We start from the raw sequence: 23,333 nt of genomic DNA on the forward strand, positions 1-23,333 counted from the left end.
ACACTGGGGAAGTCCTTGGAAGGGACTCCCCCAAGGGATCCCTTCCGAACAAGTGAGGCCGGAGGAGGCTGTTGCGTCTCCGGCTGAGCAGCCGGAGAGAGCTGTCCCTTCCCCGGCTGAGGAGCCGGAGAGGGCTGTCGCCGCTCCGGCTGAGGTGTGGGGGACTGACGTCCCCGGTTGCTTGGGGCGCACTGCTCCCAAACTGGGTGTTTTGGGAGTAGTGGAAGAGACAGTGGCCTGTCCCAGCGGTGGGGCAGACGTTACTCGATTTCTCTGTGGGCCAACAGAGAAGGGAGTCTTTGCAGGAGCCGGTGGCGGCAGTGTGACGGTAGCATAACTCCTCAACATAGGTGTGGGGTTGAGTCGTTCTAGCTTCTTCTTCGCCTCTTGGTAAGTTAAACGGTCCAAGGTCTTAATTTCTTATATCTTCTGCTCTCGTTGATAGACTGCACAGTCTGGTGAGCAGGGAGAATGATGCTGCCCACAGTTAACGCAGCTGGGAGGCGGAGCACATGGAGCATTAGCATGCGGAGGTCATCCACAATCACGACACGTGGGGCTGGCAGTGCACCTGGAGGACATGTGTCCGAATTTCCAGCACTGGAAGCATCGCATAGGGGGCGGGACATAGGGCTTGACATCGCACCGGTAGATCAAGACCTTGACTTTCTCAGGCAAGCAGTCGCCCTCAAAGGGCGGGATCAAGGCACCGGTAGCGACCCTATTATCCTTCGGCCCCCTAAAGACACGACGGACAAAGTGTACACCTCGTCGTGCCAGGTTCTCACGTAGCTCGTCATCAGAATGTAGCACAAGATCTTTATGAAAAATAATCCCCTGGACCAAATTTAAGGACTTACGGGGAGTGACAGTAACGGGGATGTCACCGAGCTTCTCACAGGCGAGTAATGCCTGGGACTGTGCAGAGGAAGCTGCTTGTATCAGAATGGCCCCGCTCCTTATTTTGGAAAGAGACACCACTTCCCCAAACTTATCTTCGAGATTGTGCACAAAGAAAAGAGGCTTAGTCCCCAAAAACAAATCCCCATCAGTTCTGCTGCATACAAGGTATCGCGGCGAATACGGCTCCTGTCTGCCTGCAGCCCTATGTTCCTCCCCTGGTGTGGCTAGGGAAGGGAACGATTTCGGGTTATATGTCACAGCGTTAAATTCCACCTTACCACGCTTAGAGACATTGGCGGTCGGGCGACCACCAGATTGAGATTTCACCCGCTTCATTGCGGGGCATCCGCCACGATGCCACCCACTCCGACCAGGGGCTCTCCCCACGGGCGCCACCCAGCCACAGCAAAGGCCACCTGGCAGGATGGCCGTTGCCGAGAGTCCTGATGCCCCAGAGAGACGAGCATCGACTTCTTGGCTTATGTGGGGAGGTGTCAGCTCAGGCATCAGCAGTACGATCCCTGTGTTGTCAGGGGGCTACAACCTAGAGGGTACATGACGACCCCACCACAACAGGCTGGCTACCGTGCTGGATTTTGGGTGCCATGGGTAGTCCATAGTGATCGTGGGCGCAGATGGTGATGCACTAAGGGCATAACCTACACAATCCATCAGCTGTGTAAGCCCAAAATGAGGGATGGAGGGTGCAATGATGACGCCAAGGCGATAAAGAGTGCCAAGGTCTTAGGGCACAGAGGACTCATGGTGCACCACGCAAGGTCTCCTTCCCCAAAAGGCTCGTACTTCTGTTGAATTTGGAAAAATGGAGGTCAAACCCCAATGGGGACCATCACATTAAAGGCCGAAACAGTTGAGACCCCTTTTAGTCGCCTCTTACGACAGGCAGGAATACCGCGGGCCTGTTCTAACTCTCGAACCCGCAAGGGGGGAAGGGGAGAAGAAAACCACAGGAACAGGTACAGAGATTAAAACGACAAAACAGATTACCATGGCTGGCTGACCATGAGAATAAAAAGGAGAAGCCAGCCACATTGCAACACATTAAAACGCCCACTCTAAAAGCATAGGGTGGAGGACACAGAAGGACAAAGGACATGTGCTAAAATTTAGATCAAATCATAAAACCTACCCCTCACGAATAAAATGCAAAACTAAATTAGCCAATGAGGCGTTGTCAGATAAAATTATCAGCAACGAGTCCAGTAACCAAAGATTCATTGCAGGGCAGCCAAAGTGGGACAGTGGGAAGGAGATGGTAATTCGAATGCCCAGGAGAACTACAAATGTGTGCAACGTAACTGGCGAGCAGTTGTGCACACCTGACCTGCAATGGAGGAACCCTAGCCTCCGCAAGGACGCTGGTCACCAGACTTGTTCTAAAAGCTCCTGTCCCAAGTCGAACGCCACAGTTGTGCACTGGGTCTAGTAAACGCAATGCTGAGGGTGCCGCTGAACCATAAACCACACTCCCACTGTTTAGGCAGGATTGAACAAGGGTTCTGTACAGCAGCAGCAGCAGCAGCAGCAGCAGCAGCGTAGAGTGATTTGTACCCCTGCTCAGGCAGCGGAGGGGCATGAGGTGCTGCCAGCACTTCCGCTTAAGCTGACAAAGGTGAGGAAGCCAAGTCACTCAGGTGTCGAAAACTAGTCCTAAAAATCGATACATCTCCACTACAGTGAGGGGATCATCAGGAAGGTAAAGATCCAGTTTCGGATAAACGGTACAATGCAAAAAGAAATGCATAACACACGACTTTGCGGGCGAAATCTGAAAGTCGTGTGCCAAGGCCGACGACTGTGCCTTGTGGATAGCTTCCTGTAGATGCCGGTCAACAACACCAGTAATGAAACTTCCTGGCAGATTAGAACTGTATGCTGGACTGAGATTAGAACTCGGGACCTTTGCCTTTCGTGGCCAAGTGCTCTACCACTGAGCTACCCAAACAGGACTCACGACTCGTCCTCGCAGCTTCAGTTCTGTCAACCTTGCAGAACTAGCACTCCTGGAAGAAAGGATATTATGGAGACATTACTTAGCCACAGCCTGGGGGACGTTTCCCCAAGTTCGAGTCTGTCTGGCACACAGTTTTAATCTGCCAGGAAGTTTCATATCAGCACACACTCCACAGCAGAGAGAAAAATCTCATTCTGGGAACATCAGTAATGGTGGAGCAGTACGAAATGCAGAAGGCATCTGCATACAGAGAAGGAGAGACGGACGGCCCTACAGCTGCTGCTAGACCATTAATGGCTACTGAAAATAGACACACTCAATACAGAGTTCTGTGGGACCCTATTCTCCTGGATATGGGGGAGGGGGGGGGGGCGAGCTTGGACATGGAAAGTATGAAGCGACAGGAAATTCTGGGACACCACTCGTATAATATGGGCAAGGATGTGATGTCACCAGGTCATGTCATATGCTTTTCTTAAAAAGACGACAAGGTGTTGGCATCTGGAAAAGGCTGTTCGAATGGCAGACTCGAGGGACACAAGATTATCAGTGGCAGAGCAGCCCGGGCAGAAGCCGCCCTGGCACAGAGCCAGTAGGCCACGCGACTCGAGGACCCGACCCAACCCAACCGCGGACACATGATACATTCCAGCATCGTACGAAGAACGTTGGTGATGCTGATGGGCCCATAGCTATCCACATGAAGTGGGTTTTTGCCAGGTTTGAGCACTGGAATGATGGTGCTCTCCCGCCAGTGCGATGGAAAGACACCCTTGCACCAGATCCAGTTGAAGATCAATAGGAGATGTGTTTCAGGGCAATGTACAAGGTCACTGAGGAGCTCCGACTCTGAATGGGGTGTTATAGGGTTCACTGTGGCGTATAGTGAACGGGAGGACTTTCCCTTCCATCCGCTGTTTGAGAGTGCGAAAGGCTCTCCGATGCAGAGGTGCAAGCATAGTGCTCAGAAAAGTGCTCAGCAATTGTCGGTAGATAACACGCCATTTATGTTAACACTGGGAACATCTGCTGAAGTCTGACACCCAAAAACTCGTTTGATCTTTGCCCAAACTTGGGAAGGTGACATTTGGCACCCAATGGTCGACATGTTACCTCTCCTAACTCTCCTGTTTCCGCCTTTTGATAAGCTGGCAAATAGGGGCATGGAGCCTTTTGAAGTCTATGAGGTACTCCAGGGAAGGGTGCTGCTTATGCTGCTGTAAAGCTTGCCTACGCTCCTTAATTGCCTCAGCGACTTCCCGAGACCACCAAGGAACACACTTTCACGGGGGCCTCCTAAAGAATGAGGGATCACGTTTTCCTCTGCAGTAACGATAGTTGTAGTTACCTGCTCAACTAACACATCGATGTTACCATGTGGGGGGAGATTCCATGGTGACAGCAGAGGTGAAAGTTTCCCAGTCTGCCTTGTTTAAAGCCCTTCTAGGCAGGCATCCATGGGCCGACACCGCGGCAGTGACAGGAAGATGGGGAAGTGGTCACTACCACACAGGTCATCATGTGCTCTCCACACAGGTCGTCACGTGCTGTCCAGTGGATAGATGGGAGAAGGCCAGGACTGCAAGCCGAGAGATCGATGGCCGAATATGTGCCATGTGCCACACTGAAATGTGTGGTGGCCCCAGTATTTAAGAGGCACAGGTCAAGTTGTGACAGTGAATTTTCAACATCTTTGCCTCTGCCAGTAAGAACTGTGCTACCCCCACAAGAGGTTATGAACATTAAAATCTCCCAAAAGTAGGAAAGGTTTAGGGAGTTGATCAATCAGTGGAGCCAATGCATTCAGTGGTACTGCACCATCTGGAGGAAGACATACATTGCAGACAGTTATTTCCTGCATCTCCCAAATCCTGACAGCCACAGCTTCAAGAGGGGTTTGAAGGGGCACAGGTTCACTGCATACTGAGTTCAGTACATAGACGCAAACCCCATCTGACACTATTATAGTTGCTCAAGTTCCTGTAATATCCCTTATAGCCACAGAGGAAAGGGGTCTGCATTGCCGGGAACCAGGTTTCCTGGAGGACAATGCAGAAAGCAGGTGTAAAGCTTAATGGCTGCCGTAGCCAAGCCAGGTGGTGGAAGAAACTGCTGCAATTCCACTTGAAGATGACGTTACTGTGTGGCTGGGAAGGCATGAAGTGTACAAGGAGGCAGGTTATGCCTCAGGGTCACCTGCTGCCTCCGACTGAGTATTTGTAGCCATTTCTATGGTGGATGAGGCATCAGCGAGATCCATGTCCGCAGGGGATGCTAAGATCTCCACTGCATCCTCAGATGCAGAATTGATAGGAAGTGGTGGTATTGGGACCACCAGAGGGTCCTGTTTCTTAGCAGACTACTTCTTAGTTTGCTTGCTCTCTCGCTTTTCTTTCAGGGCTTACTGGGAAGATTTCTCCGAAGCAGCTTCATGCATGGAGGAAGACCGTGAAGCTCTTCATCCAGCAGCTTTTGGCTCCTTGAGCCACTGGCTAGTGTCCGCCGTGGCATTAGTCCCTTGGGAGACAGGGCCCAAAGGGACCCCTTCCGCACGAGAGGTGTCAGAGGAGGCTGTTTCTTCTCCAGCAGGGGAGGGGGGGGGCTGATGTCCCTTGCGTCGGCGGGGGGGGGGGGGCGCTTGCTCCCAAAGTAGGTGCTTTGGGACCAATGGTGGAAGATTTGCCCCCGACCACCAAAGGGGGCGGATGTATTCTTGTGTCCCGGAGGGCCCACTGTTCATGGCACTTGGGAGGGTGATGGTGATGTAGCTGCAGCATATGTAGACATCAACCGAATGGGGTGTAATCTTTTGAATTTATGTTTAGCCTCTGTGTAAGTCAACCAGTCTAGGGTCTTTTACTCCACGATTTTCTGCTCCTTTTGGAGTACTGGGCAGTCTGGCGAGCAGGGGAAGCAGTGCTCTCCACAGCTGATGCAAGTTGGAAGTGGAACACATGGTGTATCTGGGTGCAGTGGACTTCCGCGGTCTTAACGTGTGGTGCTGGAAGCACAGCGGGAAGACATGTGCCTGAACTTCCAGCATTTAAAGCACTGCATAGGGGAAGGGGCGTATGATTTAAAGTCACAGCGGTAAACCATCATCTTCACCTTTTCAGGCAATGAATCACCCTTGAAGGCCAAGATGAAGGCACCGGTAGCAACCCTGTTGTCTTAGGGTTTCCCTGTAAAAGCACCAGATGAAATGAACACCCCACCATTCTAAATTGGCACAGAGCTCATCGTCAGATTGCAAGAAGAGGCCACAATGGAAAATAATTCCCCGGACTATGTCGAGGCTTTTATGTGGAGTGACGGAAACAGGAATATCACCCAGCTTGCCACAAGCGAGTAATGCTTGGGTTTGGGCTGGGGATGCTGTCTGAATCAAGACTGCGTCGTTTCACATTTTGGACAGCACTGTCACTTCTCCAAACTTATCTTTGAGGCATTCAACAAAAAACTGAGGCTCTGTCAGGAGAAAAGAGTCCATCAGTTCTGCTACAGACTAAAAATCAAAGCAAATATGGCTCTCTACATTCTGTAGCTATGTTCCTCCCATGGTGTAGCGAGGGAGGGAAACGATTTAGGGTCATACCTGTCAGCACTGAATTCTATCTTGCCCTTCTTAAAGACTGACCCACTCCAATCAGGGCCTCTCCCCATCTCCCATGGGTGCCACCCAGCCACAGCAGAGGCCAACTGGCATGATGGCTGTTGCCAGGAGTCCTGATGCCCCAGATAGATAGGCACCTACTCATCGGCGTATGTGGGTAGTTTACAGCTCAGGCATCAGCAGTGCGATCCCTGTGTTGTCATGGGGCTACCACCAAATGGGTACATGAGGGCCCCACAACAATGGACTGGCTACCGCGCTGGATATTGGGTACAATCCAATATTGTCATGGGGAAGAAAGAGGACAGGAGACAACGGAAGAAGATGACATACCCTGGAAAGTGTCCTCGCCCAAATAGTTGAATTGCAGGTGGAGATGCAAAGCCATGACAAGAGATCTAAGGGCACTCGTGCAGCAGTAAGGCGTCCTTCCCCATATGGCCCGCACTTCTGTAGAATTTTGAAAGTGGCAGGTCAAGCAATAGAACTCGTAGGGCTGAAAAGTTAGAGACTCGTTTTAGTCGCCTCTTAACACAGGCAGGAATACCTCGGGCCGATTCTAATCCCGGACCCACAGGAGGAGGGGGGGGGGCAGTTTATAAGATTTTATGACTAATACAACAATAGCCATTTAATACTTTTTGCAAAAAAGATTGTGTTAGTGTGAAAGAAAACAGTAACAAGGTTCAGAGACAAAAAAAAAAATGTTGAAATTTGAGAGATGAGACCGAAATGGTGTATTGTTGTAGGGGCATCTGGCGCCCATAACATTTGCATTTGTTTGCATCACCAGAATGTTAAATTGTTGATGGATGGGGCCAATCTCAGAGATGACTATAAAGACATTTTGGAAGTTCCGGTATGCAATATTGACAGTTACAATTGTACAATCATGAGAAAATGTCATAACTGTCCAGGCAAACGAGCTTCACTTGACATGTTTCAAGAATCTGAAGCAGATGATTTGAAATACAATATAAAATATAAACAATGGGTGAAAAGACAGAATAAAACTGGTGATAATCATGAATTTTTTTTGTGTGTTGGTAGCTAACCTTGAAAATCTAAAATGCATCATTTAATTGATAAAGCTCACAGCATATTTATGAAAGACTAAAAGCAAACCTTGGCAGTTGTGAATGCTTACTTCTAGCAGACTTTTCAGAAAACTATTCCTAATGTGGCAACACCAGAGGGGCACAAAGTGAGCTGTCACTATAGCATCTCCAGCAGACCTGTGAGAACCACATCTTGAAAATTCAAGAAATTGTTTAAATTCTGTGAAGAGCAGGTAAAAGAAATTACCTATGTATTTGTAAACTGTGAGGAATAACAAGTGCTCTACACCAATGTCTTGGAGACAAGATTCAACACTTGCCAGAAGATTAAAGGCACTTTATCTTTTTTGTTGTTTTATACCACAGTCATACAACTGACTCAAGTTTAAGATCACATAAATATCCCCTGATAGTGAACTTCTTTACTGTGGAAAGCTTGTACCACTAAACTTCAATATAAACATATACCGGCTTGTGTTTAAGATAATCAGTGGTGCATTGCCTAAGGTGATAATACTGGTTGTCAAAATGAAGATGTTTATGTTAGAGTTTAACACCAACCAGGACCACAGACCTCATTCAAAAAAGTTGAAGAGTGTGAAGTTTGGATGCCAGTTAAAAATGTACTGAAGGTGTCTCCCCTAGACCTCAGAACTGTGACTGGGCAAATTTTTAACCTAATGCGCAAGTGGAGTGAAGAAATTTCTCAAATTTTCAATCAATTACTCAGTAAAAACAAATACGATGAGAACGAAACAATGGCTAATTTTTAGTAAAAGAAATAAGTAATCATAGGTATGTTTAAATTATATAATTGATGTAGTTGATTACACTAGCTTATATATCGCAAGTAGGGGGGGAGGGGGGGGGGGAATATTCTGACACTTTTTTTTTTTTGTAACTTCCAACTGAATCTCAAAGTTGACATTTATACTGAAGTTTGATATCATGAAGGTCTATAAGGCGTGTAATTTTCAGCACCCCCCCCCCCCCCCAATCACCATGAACACTAGAGAAAAATATTCAATTCGTAACTTACGGAAATCTTGTTACTTCTGTGTCTGCCATCTTGTCACCTCTCTGGATACACCTACAACATAAGTAACACACACAGATTTTCCCCCACTGCTTTAACTTGTAAAATGTAAACACACCAAATAGGGAGGAAGGAAAGAACATAATGGCCACAAAATTTCTGCATGCCTTGATACAAAATTACCTAATATAGACACTGTATCATAAAGCACTTGTTCGTTCTAACATAACCCCCTGTAAATACAATTCCACCATCAAGCCTCATACACTACTTAAGGTATGTACTAAATATTTCCATATTAAACAGTGTCACAAGGTGAAAATCATGCTAATAAAATCTCACTAGTCAATGTCAAATTTTTCTTCCCTTTCTTGAAACTATGGCCTACAACGTTACCTCTTTCCAGTATTTATACTATGATACATTTCAATGCAATCTGAATAGGAAATATTGAATATAAATAACAGAAAAGACAGGCACACAGAACTGTGATGTTTGTTAACTATTATTATGAAATCAATACGATTTCTGGGGAGTTCCTGCAAAAGGTCTGATTCAGATGAAGGTGAGGATGAACCACTATATCTTTACCTCGTATTAAACCCTAATAACTCACAGCGTACCAAGAACCGAGGAAGTACTCAGGTTGAACAAGGACTGATAAATCAGTCAGGAAGAGACTCATTTAAGGAATCACAGACGCACTTTCATGGGGTGGTTTAGGTAAAAACCTAGTAGGTTTTACTACATAAAACTGAAGTCGATGTAATTTTCTATTCAGGCCAAACATTTCAGTATCATTTACACGATTTTAGAAAAAGTTGTACACGGCGGGAAAAATACGCTGGTGAAAATCATGTGCAAAGATTTGAATGAGGTAAGGTGGTATGTAATTGTCAGTGAAACTATTATAACAAAGAGGCAATTCACTAAGGCGGCTGGCGGGATTTTTGTCACAATCTTAACTCAAAATTAGGGAACACAATCAAATGTTCGGAAACTAAGAGTAATAAACGATTCATATTTCGGAAAGATATTAACTATTGAATTCAGTATTTTCAAAATAGCTACGTGCGGATACAGTAGTTAAGACAGATTCTGTTACCTGCCTGTGTTGAAAACTGCGCACTCCTAACACGCAAGGTTGAAGATCCCTGCAAGACAGACTAACAGAGGAAATATAATCGGCTCTCTACAAAGCTGCTGAAAAACACACTAAAAGTTGCAACCCAGCTTAAAGGAGAGAAATGAAATAGGTTACCATGTCACGTTGCGCGAGTTTTTCTTCCTGCCTTCAAGTAGTATATCCACTCTTTTAGAACCCACCTCGTAATTTCAGTTGTATTCAATATGCTACAAATCGAGGCAATTTAAAACAGGTAATACTTTAGGGAATGATTAACATCAATGAAACATATATACGCAATAAACATTACTTTAAAAAAATAGTCTGACTTCACTCACCACTAGCAGCGCTTTGCCTTTGGTAACCGAATTTAAAATCAGCCAAGACTAGCTGTCACAGCTCACGACGGATGTTCAGACTTTCGTATAATATTATATACCATAGCCGCTTGCACAGATACTCACTCTGAGCGACTTGCTTATCCCATAGATATTAGACGTACATCGAGACATGTATCGACCGTGTATTCAAGCCACAAGAAAGAATTTCGAATGGAATAATAGCCTCGCGCCCACCATCTATTGGTCAATTTATGTAAGAACATTCGACGCGCGCACTCCCTGTCGACGACCCGTGAAGCTTTGATGATACACAGAGAGTTTTTTTTCATCGAGGGTTTGAAGAATTCTGCCTAAAATTGTAGTAATAATGTGTTGTGCGCGTGTGATGGATATGTAAACTACTACGTCATGCTGTGAAAGAGGTAGCTAAAATACAGCGCCGGTACAGCTCTCAGAGAAGCGAGTGTTAAAACTTCGAAATGTCGAAGCAGACGGAGCGACAAAGTTACGCACAGACATACAAGCTCGTTGTCGTAGGGGGTGGTGGAGTTGGGAAATCCGCGATAACTATACAATTCATTCAGGTATGTAAAATTTACATCTCTAACACTATTGACAAACTGTGATGTGTATTTCATTAACCGATTCTCAGAGGCTCCACCCACATACTTCAAGAAGTTATGTCAGGAAGTGCTCTTGAAAATTGTTTACTAAACTTCCAGGGACATAAACGTAGATAGTGCCACAAAAATAACTGTTTACAAATAGTTGTTCGTAGTGAGATTTAAAATTTTAACTAAATGCCTATATTTGTTTACCTTACGTTTCAACAAAAGCGTGTATTTAATAAGATCCCATGGAAGCGTTCAGATTGTACCATCTCTTTGTTGACTTAAGGTCTATGATGAACGTACGTTGCAACAATGTTTGTTGGCACATTGACGTATTAGTGAGTACCGGTTTGGCGTGTTAAGCATGTGATGATAAATTTTAAAAGGTTTCATATTAGAATTCCACTGTTTATGGACGGAAAAGGTGTGATTGTTATCGGAAGCTTTCGCTGGACAATGGTGTTCAATGATGCTTTCTATATCTACAAACCAAGCAACAATAACTTCACTATTTCAATTCTTCTTTTTCACTGGTCACATCCTAGTTTCTGTATTAGCTAACATTGTTGTAAGAATCATGCCTGGACATTGTTTTAACCTATTTTGTTGCCAAAAGACGAATTATTGATTTTGGTATATACGCTTATTAATCTCTTCACAAAAAAGGAACCTTGCCGGTTATTCTAAAAATGTTCATCACGCGAGCTGATTATATATAAACAGCGGAAAGCAGTATTGTTGGGAAGACCATATAGTGTAAGTTTTGCTTACAATCGTATAATACTCGACGTTATTCAGTAAACTTTCGTTAATAAACTTTCTCATCAGCACTCGGCAAGGAAATAAACCCTTATCGACAAGTTGGAAAGTTTCTCCCGAGGAACATCCCTTATTCCTAGTGCTGTTATTGCAGTTTGTAGTACAAGTGAAAATCTATGAGTGAACTATTGAGTTGAGTGCTAGATTAACTTTTTTTTTCCCTAAGGCGTCGAGAACAACAGTACGGGATGACAGGCCAAACGTTGTAGCAAGGTTTGGGAGATATTCGTTTTAGCTATGACGTCAGGCGTTACGTCATACGCGGCATCTGTTGAATCAAGCCACTGTCCTTTTAAAGACGAGGAATGGATTCTGTAGGCGTGCGGCAGGAAGGTGTGGTCTAGAGCGTTCGTAGATGTCTAAATTAAGTAGCATTAAGCTACAATTCAATCTGCGGCCTACCTCTCATATTAGATGCCTCATTGCGTCATTTTATTTGACAAACAATTTTTCTCACTCTATATTATGAAAATTAGCGAGTAAAAGGCGAGAATACCATTGGTACCCACTGATAATGTGACCAGATTAAGCATTAGCAGGGCGAAGAGAACAAAGGACGATATGTTTCAAATATACTTTCAAAACTGCTTTTATCCTAATTATTTGGACTTTCAGATATGTATAAGCAATGAGTATACATATTGCTTCTGTGATTTTTGAAACTATAGAAAAACTGTTCTTGTACCTTATGCGATTAATTACTACAATGAAAGGTAAAATATAAGGTCATGGGCTGAATATTTTCACTCTTTCACGTATTTTTGCACAGTATTATCGGCACTGAACCTAATGGTTATTTTACAAGAGCACATTATTGTTTAGGAACATGGGAGCAAGTTCATGTAAATCTGTTGTTACTAAAATGACAAGTACCATGATTAAGGGTTCCAAGCCTTCACATTGTTTCCTGCATTTTTAGTACATCCATTTATGTTAATGTTGACTGGCTTTAGGTTTTAAATTTGATAAAATGCAAGACAAATATGTTGGTGTTCATTATGTAGGGCTACAGACAGACGTGCATTCTTTTCACTGCCGAAGTGAAGAAAGCGTTGACATGCCCCAAGAGCAGAATTTTGTGAAAACTAGTATTTGGGAATTCAGTCTCGTCAGCCAAAGAAGTGCAATATTCGATATCATAAGAACTGCATAGTTTTTTTTGTGTGCTGTATCCGTTATTATGCAAAAGTCCTGGTTGACTGCTGAACCTAGCATTACTGTTGCAGGCTCAGTTACCCAATATATGCATCCTGGTGACTAGTGTCCAAAGGCATGGACATAGTGTGTCCTCAGTTTTACTTTTATACAGAAGCAATTAGATATGACAATATTCTAATGAGACATTGGCTGTAATTTTGTATGGTCCAATATGCATTGTTTGGAGGGGGTGAGTTTTGGCTTAAAAGTTTTATACTGGACCCCTGTTATAGTTTTCAGTATCGGGTGAACATAAACATTAGGTTGCACTACCAGTTAATTTGTTACCACAACCTTTATTTGGATTTCTCATTCATTGGCTTCAAAAACTCATGGCCACATTGTCACCTTTCAAGCTAAACTAGACCTCAAGCTGCATTACAGATCAATCTCTCACCAAACTCGAGATTTTCAGGGGAGATGGGTGAGGGTTCCAATGCCACACTGTAACCAGGTGTGGTATATGAGCAATCAGGTGTGTTGTTCAGTGTACAACAGTGTCTGATAAGACCAAGGTCAGGTTGGGGGTTTCAAAAAATGGTTCAAATGGCTCTGAGCACTATGGGACTTAACACCTGAGGTCATCAGTCCCCTAGACTTAGAACTACTTAACCCTAACTAACCTAAGGACGTCACACACAGCCATGCCCGAGGCAGGGTTCGAACCTGCGACCGTAGCAGCAGTGTGGTTCCAGAGTGGAGCTCCTAGAACCGCTTGGCCACAGCGGCTGGCAGTTAAGAGTTTGATATCCAATCAAGATATTGAGTCTGCACTGATAATGTAATATACCAAATGGTTGAAAGATGCAGTTTTTCATTTGGAAAAAATACAACATTGTTTCATACATTAAGTTGATGAGGAAACATAGTATTAGAAGCAGGTCATGCCCTTGCCTGAAGGCAGCAGAGAAAAAAGTTCTTTCATTGTATTTTACAGCATTTATCACCACAGAACAGCGACTACTTATTTGCAGAGAAATCACAGTGGATCCATAGCCTCACTATGTTCCAGACTTTTTTTTATATAAAACTTGAGAATCAGTGTAAGAGTCACAACTCAATTTTTGCAACATATATTACAGGCACTCCGTAGTATCCTGTCTCACAACTTCTGCAAACTTGAAGTTCAAAATCGTACCCTGTGTTTCATAAATGTCAAAGGTTTTATGTGGTTGCATAAAGTTCTACTTACAAACAAACTAATGAAATTCATTCTAAACTTTTTAACTTGTTGGTGATTTTATGCAAATAATGTTAAAATAATTCATTTGACTCCACCACATTTGCTCACATTTTTGTGTGATCACTTTAATAATTTACTGGGTGCTTGGTAAGAACCCAGAATTAGATCCAATATTCTGTGGCTTCTGCTAACATTGATGATTATGTCTTCAACATGAAGAGGCTACCAACATTTTCTGGAAGTAATGTCACTGTCCATCCAAGTGTTTTATTTGCATAAAAAACTCTCTGCCTTTCAGCTTTAATTTTCTTACTTTTATAACTTACTTGCTTCAACAGTCAATTTTATCCATTCTCTCTAACGGAATTTTTCACCTGTTTTCACTGACAAGAAGTAGTAGTTTGCTCATTGTTTGCACTATTTTTCTGATTCACGTAAAAGTCCCCAGTTACTTCTCAACTGACCAGTTTTCTTGCAACTGTACTTGCCAGTTTCAGTGAACCATATACACTGAAGAGCCAAAGAAACTGGTACACCTGCCTAATATCGTGTAGGGCTCCCGCTAGTCCGCAGAAGTGCTGCAACACGACGTGGCATGGAGTCGACTCGTGTCTCAAGTAGTGCTGGAGGGAATTGACACCATGAATCCTGCAGGGCTGTCCATAAATCCGTAAGAGTACGAGGGGGTGGAGATCTCTTCTGAACAGCATGTTGCAAGGCATCCCAGATATGCTCAATAGCTCGTGTCTGGGGAGTTTGGTGGCCAGCGGAAGTGTTTAAGCTCAGAAAAGTGTTCCTGGAGCCACTATGTAGTAATCTGGATGTGTGGGGTGTCACATTGTCCTGCTGGAATTGCCGTAGTCCATCGGAATGATCAGACAGGATACTTACGTACGTGTCACCTGTCTCGGTTTTATCTCGACATATAAAGGCTCCCATATCACTCCAACTGCACATGCCCACCACCATTATAGAGCCTACACCAGCTTGGCATGTAGGGTGCATGGATTCATGAGGTTGTCTCCTTACCTGCACGTGTCCATCTGCACAATATAATTTGAAATGAGACTCGTCCGACCAGGCAACATGTTTCCAGTCATCAACAGTCCGATGTCGGTGTTGACTGGACCAGGCAAGATGTAAATCTTTGTGTCGTGCAGTCATGAGTGGGCCTTCGACTCCGAAAGTCCATATGGATGATGTTTTGTTGAATGGTTTACATGCTGACACTTGTTGATATCCCAGGATGAAATCTGCAGCAATTTGCGTAAGGGTTTCCCTTGTGTCATATTAACCAATTCTCTTCAGTCGTCATTGGGCCCATTCTTGCAGGATCTTTTACCAGCCGCAGCAGTGTCGTAGATTTGATGTTATACCGGATTCCTGATATTCACAGTACACTCGTGAAATGGTTGTACGGGAGAATGCCCACTTCATCACTACCTCGGAGATGTGTCCCTTTGCTTATGCGCCAACTATAGCACCATGTTCAAACTCACTTCATTGTTGATAATCTGCCATTGTAGCGACAGTAACTGATCTAACAACTGTGTCAGTCACTTGTGTTATTAAGCATTGCTGATCACAGCACCATATCCTGTCTGTTTACACATCTCTGTATTTAAATACTCATGCCTATACAAATTCCGTTGGCTCTTCAGTGTGATTTATTTTGGTATTTTTGCCTGATGCATCCTTTGGTATTTGACTGTGGCTTTGGCGAATCTACTGTAAGACAAGTATTTAAGAGTGGTGTAAATGTTTCATAGAGGGTGTCAAAGACATTGAAGACGATGGTTGCCCTAGCACATCAATTACTGACGACAGTGTGGGAGAAGTAAAGGAAATAGTTCTGGAAAATCGCCATCAGAGAGGTGATGAAGTCGCTATATTCTTTGGCTTATGCCAACCAGTGTTTTGTCAGATGTGTTGGGTATGGAACTTGTAGCAGCACAGTTTGTTCCAAAATGGTTGAAGTTTGACCAAAAATGATGTCGTGTTGACATAGCCCAGACGATAACGGTATAGTGAGACCCACGAGAAAGAGAGGCCGCATTGCATACGTCACAGTGTTATTCATTAATAGTACTACAACGAAAGTTAATTTAAGATCAGTGCTGGATGTAAATGGTAAAACGGCTTGTTTATGGCATTTAGTTTCTTCTACTTAACAGTCCTCATTTCATACCAGAAGTGGTGCCTTATGCAGCTGATAATCATTTTGGTACAATTTTAAATTTATTGTACCCCAGTATACCCATAACAAATATTAAGTAGGCCTATGGACTTCGATCACTGTAGGACTAATAACAGTAAGATTCCATAATAGCAGATTCCAATAGAAGATACTATTCTCGTTCGTACGTAAACACCTAGCTATGAGTTAACAAGTGTAGAAATGTAGTTTGTCTGCAGAGTTGAGCGAGCTTGGTGCTGGCTCAGGCCTACCTTCGTAACGTACGCACCTTGGTCTGTCTTTCTCGTTGGCCTCGTGATATACGAGTATGACATTGAAACTGAGGCCCAATCGTCCGAATGTAAATTGCCTGAAGAGCCAAGACCGAAAAAAAATTGACGAGTTCAATGACGTGATGGTCCTTCTCACTGCCCTTTTTTTTTCCGGTAACAGTGGCATAGTGCACCACGAGTTCCTGCCTTATGGTACTACAGTCAGTTAGGAATTCCACGTGGAAGTTATGCATCGTTTGCATGAAGCATTACGAAGAAAGTGACCAGAAATTGTCTCAAAACCACTCATGGAAACTGCATCACAATAATACTCCTGCTCACATCTCAGTGCTTGTTTGTGATATTTTGGCAAAAAAAAAAAAAAAAAAAGAACACTGTTCATTTTGCTGTGTGTATACAAATGGACATTGGGCAAATGGTAATGGGTGCCATTGAGGTAGGCATGATGAAGGCCTATGGACAAAAAGAGGGATTAGCAAGAGTCAGCATCTGACCCTAAGCAGTAAGCACCAACAGGTAAAAGCTGTGAGGGATGCTAAAAGCTGCAGATGTCTAAAGCTAAGTGTTGTTTGGTAATGCCAAGACTGTGAACAGAACGAACTTTCTAATAACGTAGCATGAGACAAGAAATATTGGCGCAGTAATTGTAAGGATTATATCTGGGTCCAAGAAATGTAATGCCATGTACACACGAGTATAACTAGACTCTACACAATAAATGAATATGCTATGATGACAAGTGTCTACATGAAGTATGTTATACTAGAGAGTACTCCACACATACATTTAATACATTTATAAATAAAGCAGTAGTATATCACATTAATTTAACGTATTAAACTTGTTGGTGATGTTTAATTGAAAATGGAATAAATGCACACCCTTTTGTATCTTAATCATACATCCATGTCTAAGGGAATAGTGTCAGTAGGCACACTATCAAATAATATTTCATTTAACTTATGTAAATTAATTGTAGAATTATTAGTATAGGAATGGTGGACCAGTTCCATTTACATTTCCAGTTCATTTTCATTTCAGTTGCACATGAAGTGTTGTAAGAAGTGTGTTATATTGTTGGGAGCTACTTGAAATCCCATTGGCTAAAGTTTAGTAATGTTTGTGGATTTGGTTGTGGAAGATCTGCTATTGGGAACTGCTGGAAAATGCAAGAACTGCTGTTATGGCCATTGGACAGAGAGGCCTGATTTGGTTTTTATGACATGAGAATGGATTTTCAGTTATTACCACTGGAGACTTGTGCTTTTTGCGATTGGGAGTGCAGCTAGGTGACAGATTCTGAATAGAGGCTTGTGACTGTGACTTTGGCTGTCAGAGCATCGGACTGTATTTCATTGTACATGGACTTTGGCTTATGCATCTCAACATGGGGTTAGAAGAGCTGGTGCATAAACGCAGTTAGTAATTTGAGCATATTAAGTGGAGATTGCAGTCACTCGTGTGCTGCTAGTTAAGTTGCAAGTGGGACATTCTTACTAGATGAACTCATATTTTATTTCATGAAGACCATCATTCAATAGGAAGCTATGTCTTGCTAAATAAACGAGTTATGTAACATATAAATAGGGAGTGCAGCATACATTATGACTGCCACTTCCCTGTTCCTTTATGTTTAATAATCTTTTGCTCACATTATATGTCTGCCCTCAACCAACTGACTGTGGATCACCAGTGTAGTGGATTGACTGGTCACTACCACCTTAGTGCATAAAGGAGACAGTGTATAGCTTGACCCTGAGACATTTACGAGCAAAGTTTTTATTGAATAGAGTTGTACACTAGTCCAAGGAAGTTAAATCTCAGGTTGTTGATTAAAGAGTATTGCAATTAAATTGATTTCTTACCATATTTATTTTTATATCTGTGTTGTATGTCGATGATACTCTGTGTCTTGTTTGGAAACAAGCTTGTTCAATTCACTCATTTCTGTTGACAAAAGTAGCACCTGCATCATTCTTCACCCTCCAGCTTGCATTAATTACTGCTGGGTTCTGTCTTGAATTTGTTTTTCTGGCAGTGTTGATTGCAAGTCAAGTGGCACACCATACCACAGATAGGTTTACTGATGAAAACTGAGTTGGTTCATATGGTACCTAGTGTATGGATTCACTGAATGCAATGGAATAATGGCATAACAATGCTACACAGTAAGAAAAGTTTACACATATTGTTGAGAATTGTTGCATTATTCTGTTACATGTTTGATTGATTTCATATTACAAGCTTTTACACTGTTGTGAAGATATTTTCACAAACACAAGTGTAATTGGGGTAACAAACAGAATAAACCATTAATTACATCAGTACTCTGTAACAGGTCACTGGAGATCTCTGATGCCTCGCACAAAAATAGTCATAAAGCATTCCTGAATAGCCTTGGAAATTTTGGTGCTGGATTCAGGTTCACACTGTATACAGTCCGTGAGCTAAATGACTGGTATTGATAGTTCAGGTTGGCAAATGGTAATATTGCCAAACATGGTACAAATATGATAATCCACAAAACTACCGTCCAATATCCTTGACATTGATTTGTTGTAGAATCTTAGAACATATTCTGAGCTCAAACATAATGAGGTATCTTGAACAGAATGACCTCCTCAATGCCAACTGACATAGATGTTGCAAACCTCAATCACTGAAACCCAACTTGCACTTTTCTCACGACATATGGAAAGCTTTGGATCAAAGCAACCAGGTAGATGCTGTGTTTCTTGTTTTCCAAAAAAACATTTGACTCAGTACTGCACATACGCTTACTGTCAAAAGTACGATCATACAGGCTATCACGTGAAATTTATGACAGGATTTGAGGACTTTTTGGTGGGGACGACACAGCGTGTTATCTTGGATGGAGAGTCATTGTCAGATGTAGAAATAACATCGAGTGTGTGTCAGGGAAATGTGTTGGGACCCTTGCTGTTCATATTGTATATTAATGACCTTGCAGACATTATTAATAGTAAAATCAGGCTTTTTGCAGATGATGCAGTTATCTATGTTGAAGTACTATCTGAGAGAAGCTGCATAAATATTCAGTCAGATCTTTATAAGATTTCAATGTGGTTCAGAGATTGGCAACTTGCTCTAAATGTCTAGAAATATAAAATTTTGCACTTCACAAAACAAAAAATGTGATATCCTATGACTATAATATCAATGAGTCAATGTTGGAGTTAGCCAACTCACACAGATGTCTGGGTGTAACACTCCATAGGGATATGAAATGGAATGATCACATAGGTTCAGTCGTGGATAAAGCAGGTGGTAGACTTTGATTTATTGATAGAATACTGGGGAAGTGCAATCAGTCTACAAAAGAGGTTGCTTACAAATCATTTGTGCAACCAGTTCTAGTATATTGCTCAAGTGTGTGGGACCTGTACAGATAGGACTAACAGGGGATATTGAATGCATAGAGAGAAGGGCAGCACAAATTGTCACAGGTTTGTTTAATCTATGGGAGACTGTCACAGAGATGCTGACAGAACTGAACTGTCATACTTTTGAAGACAGACATAAACTACCCCTAGAAAGTCTGTTAACAAAGTTCCAAGAACTGGCTTTAAATGATTACTCTAGGGATATACAACAACCCCTTGCGTAAAGCTCACATAGGGATTGTGGGGATGGGATAGGAATAGTTGCTGCACACATGGAGGCATTCGGACAGCCATTCTTCCCACACTCCGTAAGTGAATGGATCAGGAAGAAACCCTGATGGCTGGTACAGTGGGAAGCGCCCTCTGTCGTGCACCTCACTGTGGTTTGCAGATTATAGATTTGGATGTAGAAGGCTTATGGCACTTTGCACCTGGTCGATACTACACATATTCTGTAGCAGCAAAAACAAAAGTGTCAGCAATGTACAGGTCATATTTGCTTATTTACAGTTGCTACTTGTAATATAAACTTAAAAATGGAATAGAGCTATTTAGTATCTAGTATGCTGAAATATTGTAAAGATATTTGTCAAACTTCATAATAGAAATAAAAACTATTTTTGCAGATCACTAAACTTCAGCAGTTTTTTTCCCATTGTTAAATATGAGCATTATTAGTTAGTTCTAAAATGAGTAACAGAATAATTTATCAGTACATTAACAGTTATAATATGAAGAAGGTACCGTACTCACAAGACAATGATACCAGTAGCTCCATCTTACATTCCTGAGTGTGTGTTACTTTGGCTAATGGGAAAACACCACTCAAATTATTGTCAGGAACTGATTTAGAATATTCTCCTTCAGCACTGCTTGAACTATCACTGCTCCCTCCCTGATGTATAATTAAATTTTTGATCCAGCCTTCCACAACTATTTCATTTTCGGCTGGCTCTCTGATGACACAGTGCTGTTCACAATTTTTGTTTAGGTGTTATTCATCACTGGACTGAAAGTTACTACAAGGATATTTTCAACTTAAGAGACAGTGAATTTTTTTCTTGTTTTCTGCAGAGTAATTTTTTATTTGCGCCCATGCCCCTTCAATGGCACTGAAGTGACAATGGTATGGAAGAAGCAGAATGGCCCTCAGGGGCTCATCATTCATTTGCTGGGTACAGGCTTGGGAACCCTGGGGTTCCTGAGCTGGGGGACTGCTAAGTGCTGCTCTGGGCACGCTTCAGCGACTACCGTGTGGCACAGTGGTGGAACACTGTGTTACTGGGAACAGGGATCTTGGCTTAACTGCCTTGTTTGCAAGAATGGCAAATCCTCTATAAAAAAAATAAAAAAATAAAACCTCAATCTTAAGGTGTGTTATGCACCAATGAGATGCCCAGCTGTTGATGTGGAGCAGTCATTAGTGGGCAACCTCTGGGGAACCTGCCGCACCTCAGTTGTATCAGGTTTACTTAGGCACATGGGGCTCGGTCCATGTAGACTTCTATTTCCCTAGCTGCTCATGGGACTGAGATGGAACCCTCAGAATTTCCTCTTCTTACTCCCTGCGGAATGGTAGGTACTAACACCCAATCCAACAAGAGGGTTCGTATAGTCAGTCCTCCAGACTCGGAACTTACACAGAGTTCTTCATTCATTAGTGATAAAATGCATGCTTCTGGTCAGAATGTGTTTTTGATTGTGAAACATAATGAGGACAGCTTTGAGAAAGTATCTCCTTTTAATTTCAAAAAGGTTTAGAGGGCATCACAGGTACATTGAAATCAGTCAAGTGATTGTGTAATGAAACACTGTTTGGTTGAAACTGCTATTTCCAAATAAGCAACAAACCTCAGAAAAGCTGACTGGCTTGCAAATGTGCCATGGTAATGGAGCTCCACAACACCTTGAATTACAGCAAAGGTGTTGTCATGTAGAAATCTGGTAGACATTCCCAAGGAGGAACGAAAGATGAGTGGGCTCAAGAAAGGATCATTGATATGAAAAATATATTGAAAAGGTTGGATGGGGATCTCATAAAATCTGACTCCATGATATATACCTTTAATTGCATGAATCTCCCAGAACATTTTGAGGCAGGTTTCCTTCGTCTAAGCATACGGCCTTATGTCCTCAACCCCCTGCATTGTTTACAAATGCCAGTGCTTTGGGCACACTGTTTTGCTACTTGTGGCAGATGTGGCAAGGTCACACATGACGGAGTTGGTTGCTCCTCTCCTCTGAAGTGTGTAAATTGCTCTGGGGATCACTTCATCTCTGAGTAGGGACTGCAGTGTCTTCCTTGAAGAAAGGAAGATACAGAAAATTAAAACATCAAAATGGATCCCATATGCTGAAGCTCAGAAGATTTATAAGGACATGCAGCCTCCTATATTCACTACACTTCTTGCTTCTGCCATTAAAAAGCCTATTTCAAAAGCCAGCACTTCTACACAAACAGGGGATGCTATTGTTAGCACTAACACCTGCATTGTCAGTGCATTTGTCAAGCTGCAGTTGTTTGAGCCCATAGCCCTCCCAAGAACATCAGAGCAACCAACAGTCACCACCATTGTGGAGCTCGTGGTACCTCCAAATGCAGAGTCTGGTAAGAAATATGACACTGTCTCCACTGCTGCTGCAGTAGCTCCTACACAGCACTCCCAGACCAAAAAAGCAACTGTAAAGCTTCCACTGCAGGCGACAACAGGTGGTAGACCGTTGGATCATGCCGATGTCATTTGACTTGATGGTTATACTGCTTCTGCTTCAGAGCTAATGGATTGAGAAATCTGTCTGGAGCTACTGTCTTGCCCTAAGGCTGAACCTCCACCTGTTGCGGGCTCCCCACCCCGATGGAATGACGGTGAAAGTTCAATCCCTGTGATAAATAGATCCCATACTACAGTGGAACAATAAATTGATTCAAGACTCATGTAGAGGAACTGAAACTCCTGGCACACAGCCTTATTTCGAGCAGTTAGTTAATGGACCACTTGAATAGTAAACGGTTGTGAAAACACACTTGACTCCTTAGCAACAAATAAGCCTGAGCCAATAATGAGCGTAAAAATGGATACCGGGATTATTGAACACATGGTTGTCATAGCTAGACTTTATACTGTAACTTGAAATTCTCCAAAAATAAACAAAAAATATATCTGTTGAAAAAAGCAGATAAAAATTCGCTTGATGCCTTCCTGAGAGACAATCTCCACTCTTTCCAAATTAACAATGCAAGTGTAGACCAGATGTGGCTTGAATTTAAAGAAATAGTATTCACAGCAATTGCAAGATTTATACCAAATAAATTAATAAGCGATGGAGCTGATCTCCCACAGTACACAAAACATGTCTAAACACTGTTGTCGAAATAACGAAAAAACATGCCTAATTCAAATGAATGCAAAATCCCCAAGATTGTTGAACTTCGGCAGAAGCTCGAAACTTAGCGTGAACTTGAATGTGAGATGCTTTTAATAGTTTCCACAAAGAAACTTTGTATTGAAATCTGGCAGAAAATCCAAAGAGATTCATCTGGTTGTATATAAAGTATGCTAATGGAAAGTCACAATCAATGCCTTCTCTGTGTAATAGC

At 42.8% G+C, this 23,333-nt stretch overlaps 2 protein-coding genes across 3 annotated transcripts in view; one reads left to right on the plus strand and one right to left on the minus strand.

The window, feature by feature from the left end:
• The window catches only part of LOC126248823 (mitochondrial glutamate carrier 1-like), a 199,389-nt gene extending 189,195 nt beyond the window's left edge, over nucleotides 1-10,194 (minus strand). The window contains exons 1-2 of one of the 2 annotated variants that reach the window (XM_049950235.1): nucleotides 10,050-10,194; nucleotides 8,589-8,639 (exon numbers count right to left, since the gene is read on the minus strand). In XM_049950235.1, coding sequence (XP_049806192.1) covers nucleotides 8,589-8,617 — 29 coding nt within the window. In that variant the 5' untranslated portion in view covers nucleotides 8,618-8,639; nucleotides 10,050-10,194. The remainder of the gene's footprint in view (nucleotides 1-8,588; nucleotides 8,640-10,049) is intronic. The other variant, XM_049950236.1, reaches the window with a different exon arrangement.
• Nucleotides 10,195-10,304: 110 nt separating this feature from the next.
• Nucleotides 10,305-23,333, plus strand: part of LOC126248824 (ras-like protein 2) — a 91,209-nt gene continuing 78,180 nt past the window's right edge. The window contains exon 1 of the mRNA XM_049950237.1: nucleotides 10,305-10,636. Within this exon, the coding sequence (XP_049806194.1) occupies nucleotides 10,532-10,636 (105 nt within the window). The 5' untranslated portion in view covers nucleotides 10,305-10,531. The remainder of the gene's footprint in view (nucleotides 10,637-23,333) is intronic.

This window comes from Schistocerca nitens, chromosome 3 (assembly GCF_023898315.1).
Source record: "Schistocerca nitens isolate TAMUIC-IGC-003100 chromosome 3, iqSchNite1.1, whole genome shotgun sequence".
Classification (NCBI taxonomy): domain Eukaryota; kingdom Metazoa; phylum Arthropoda; class Insecta; order Orthoptera; family Acrididae; genus Schistocerca; species Schistocerca nitens.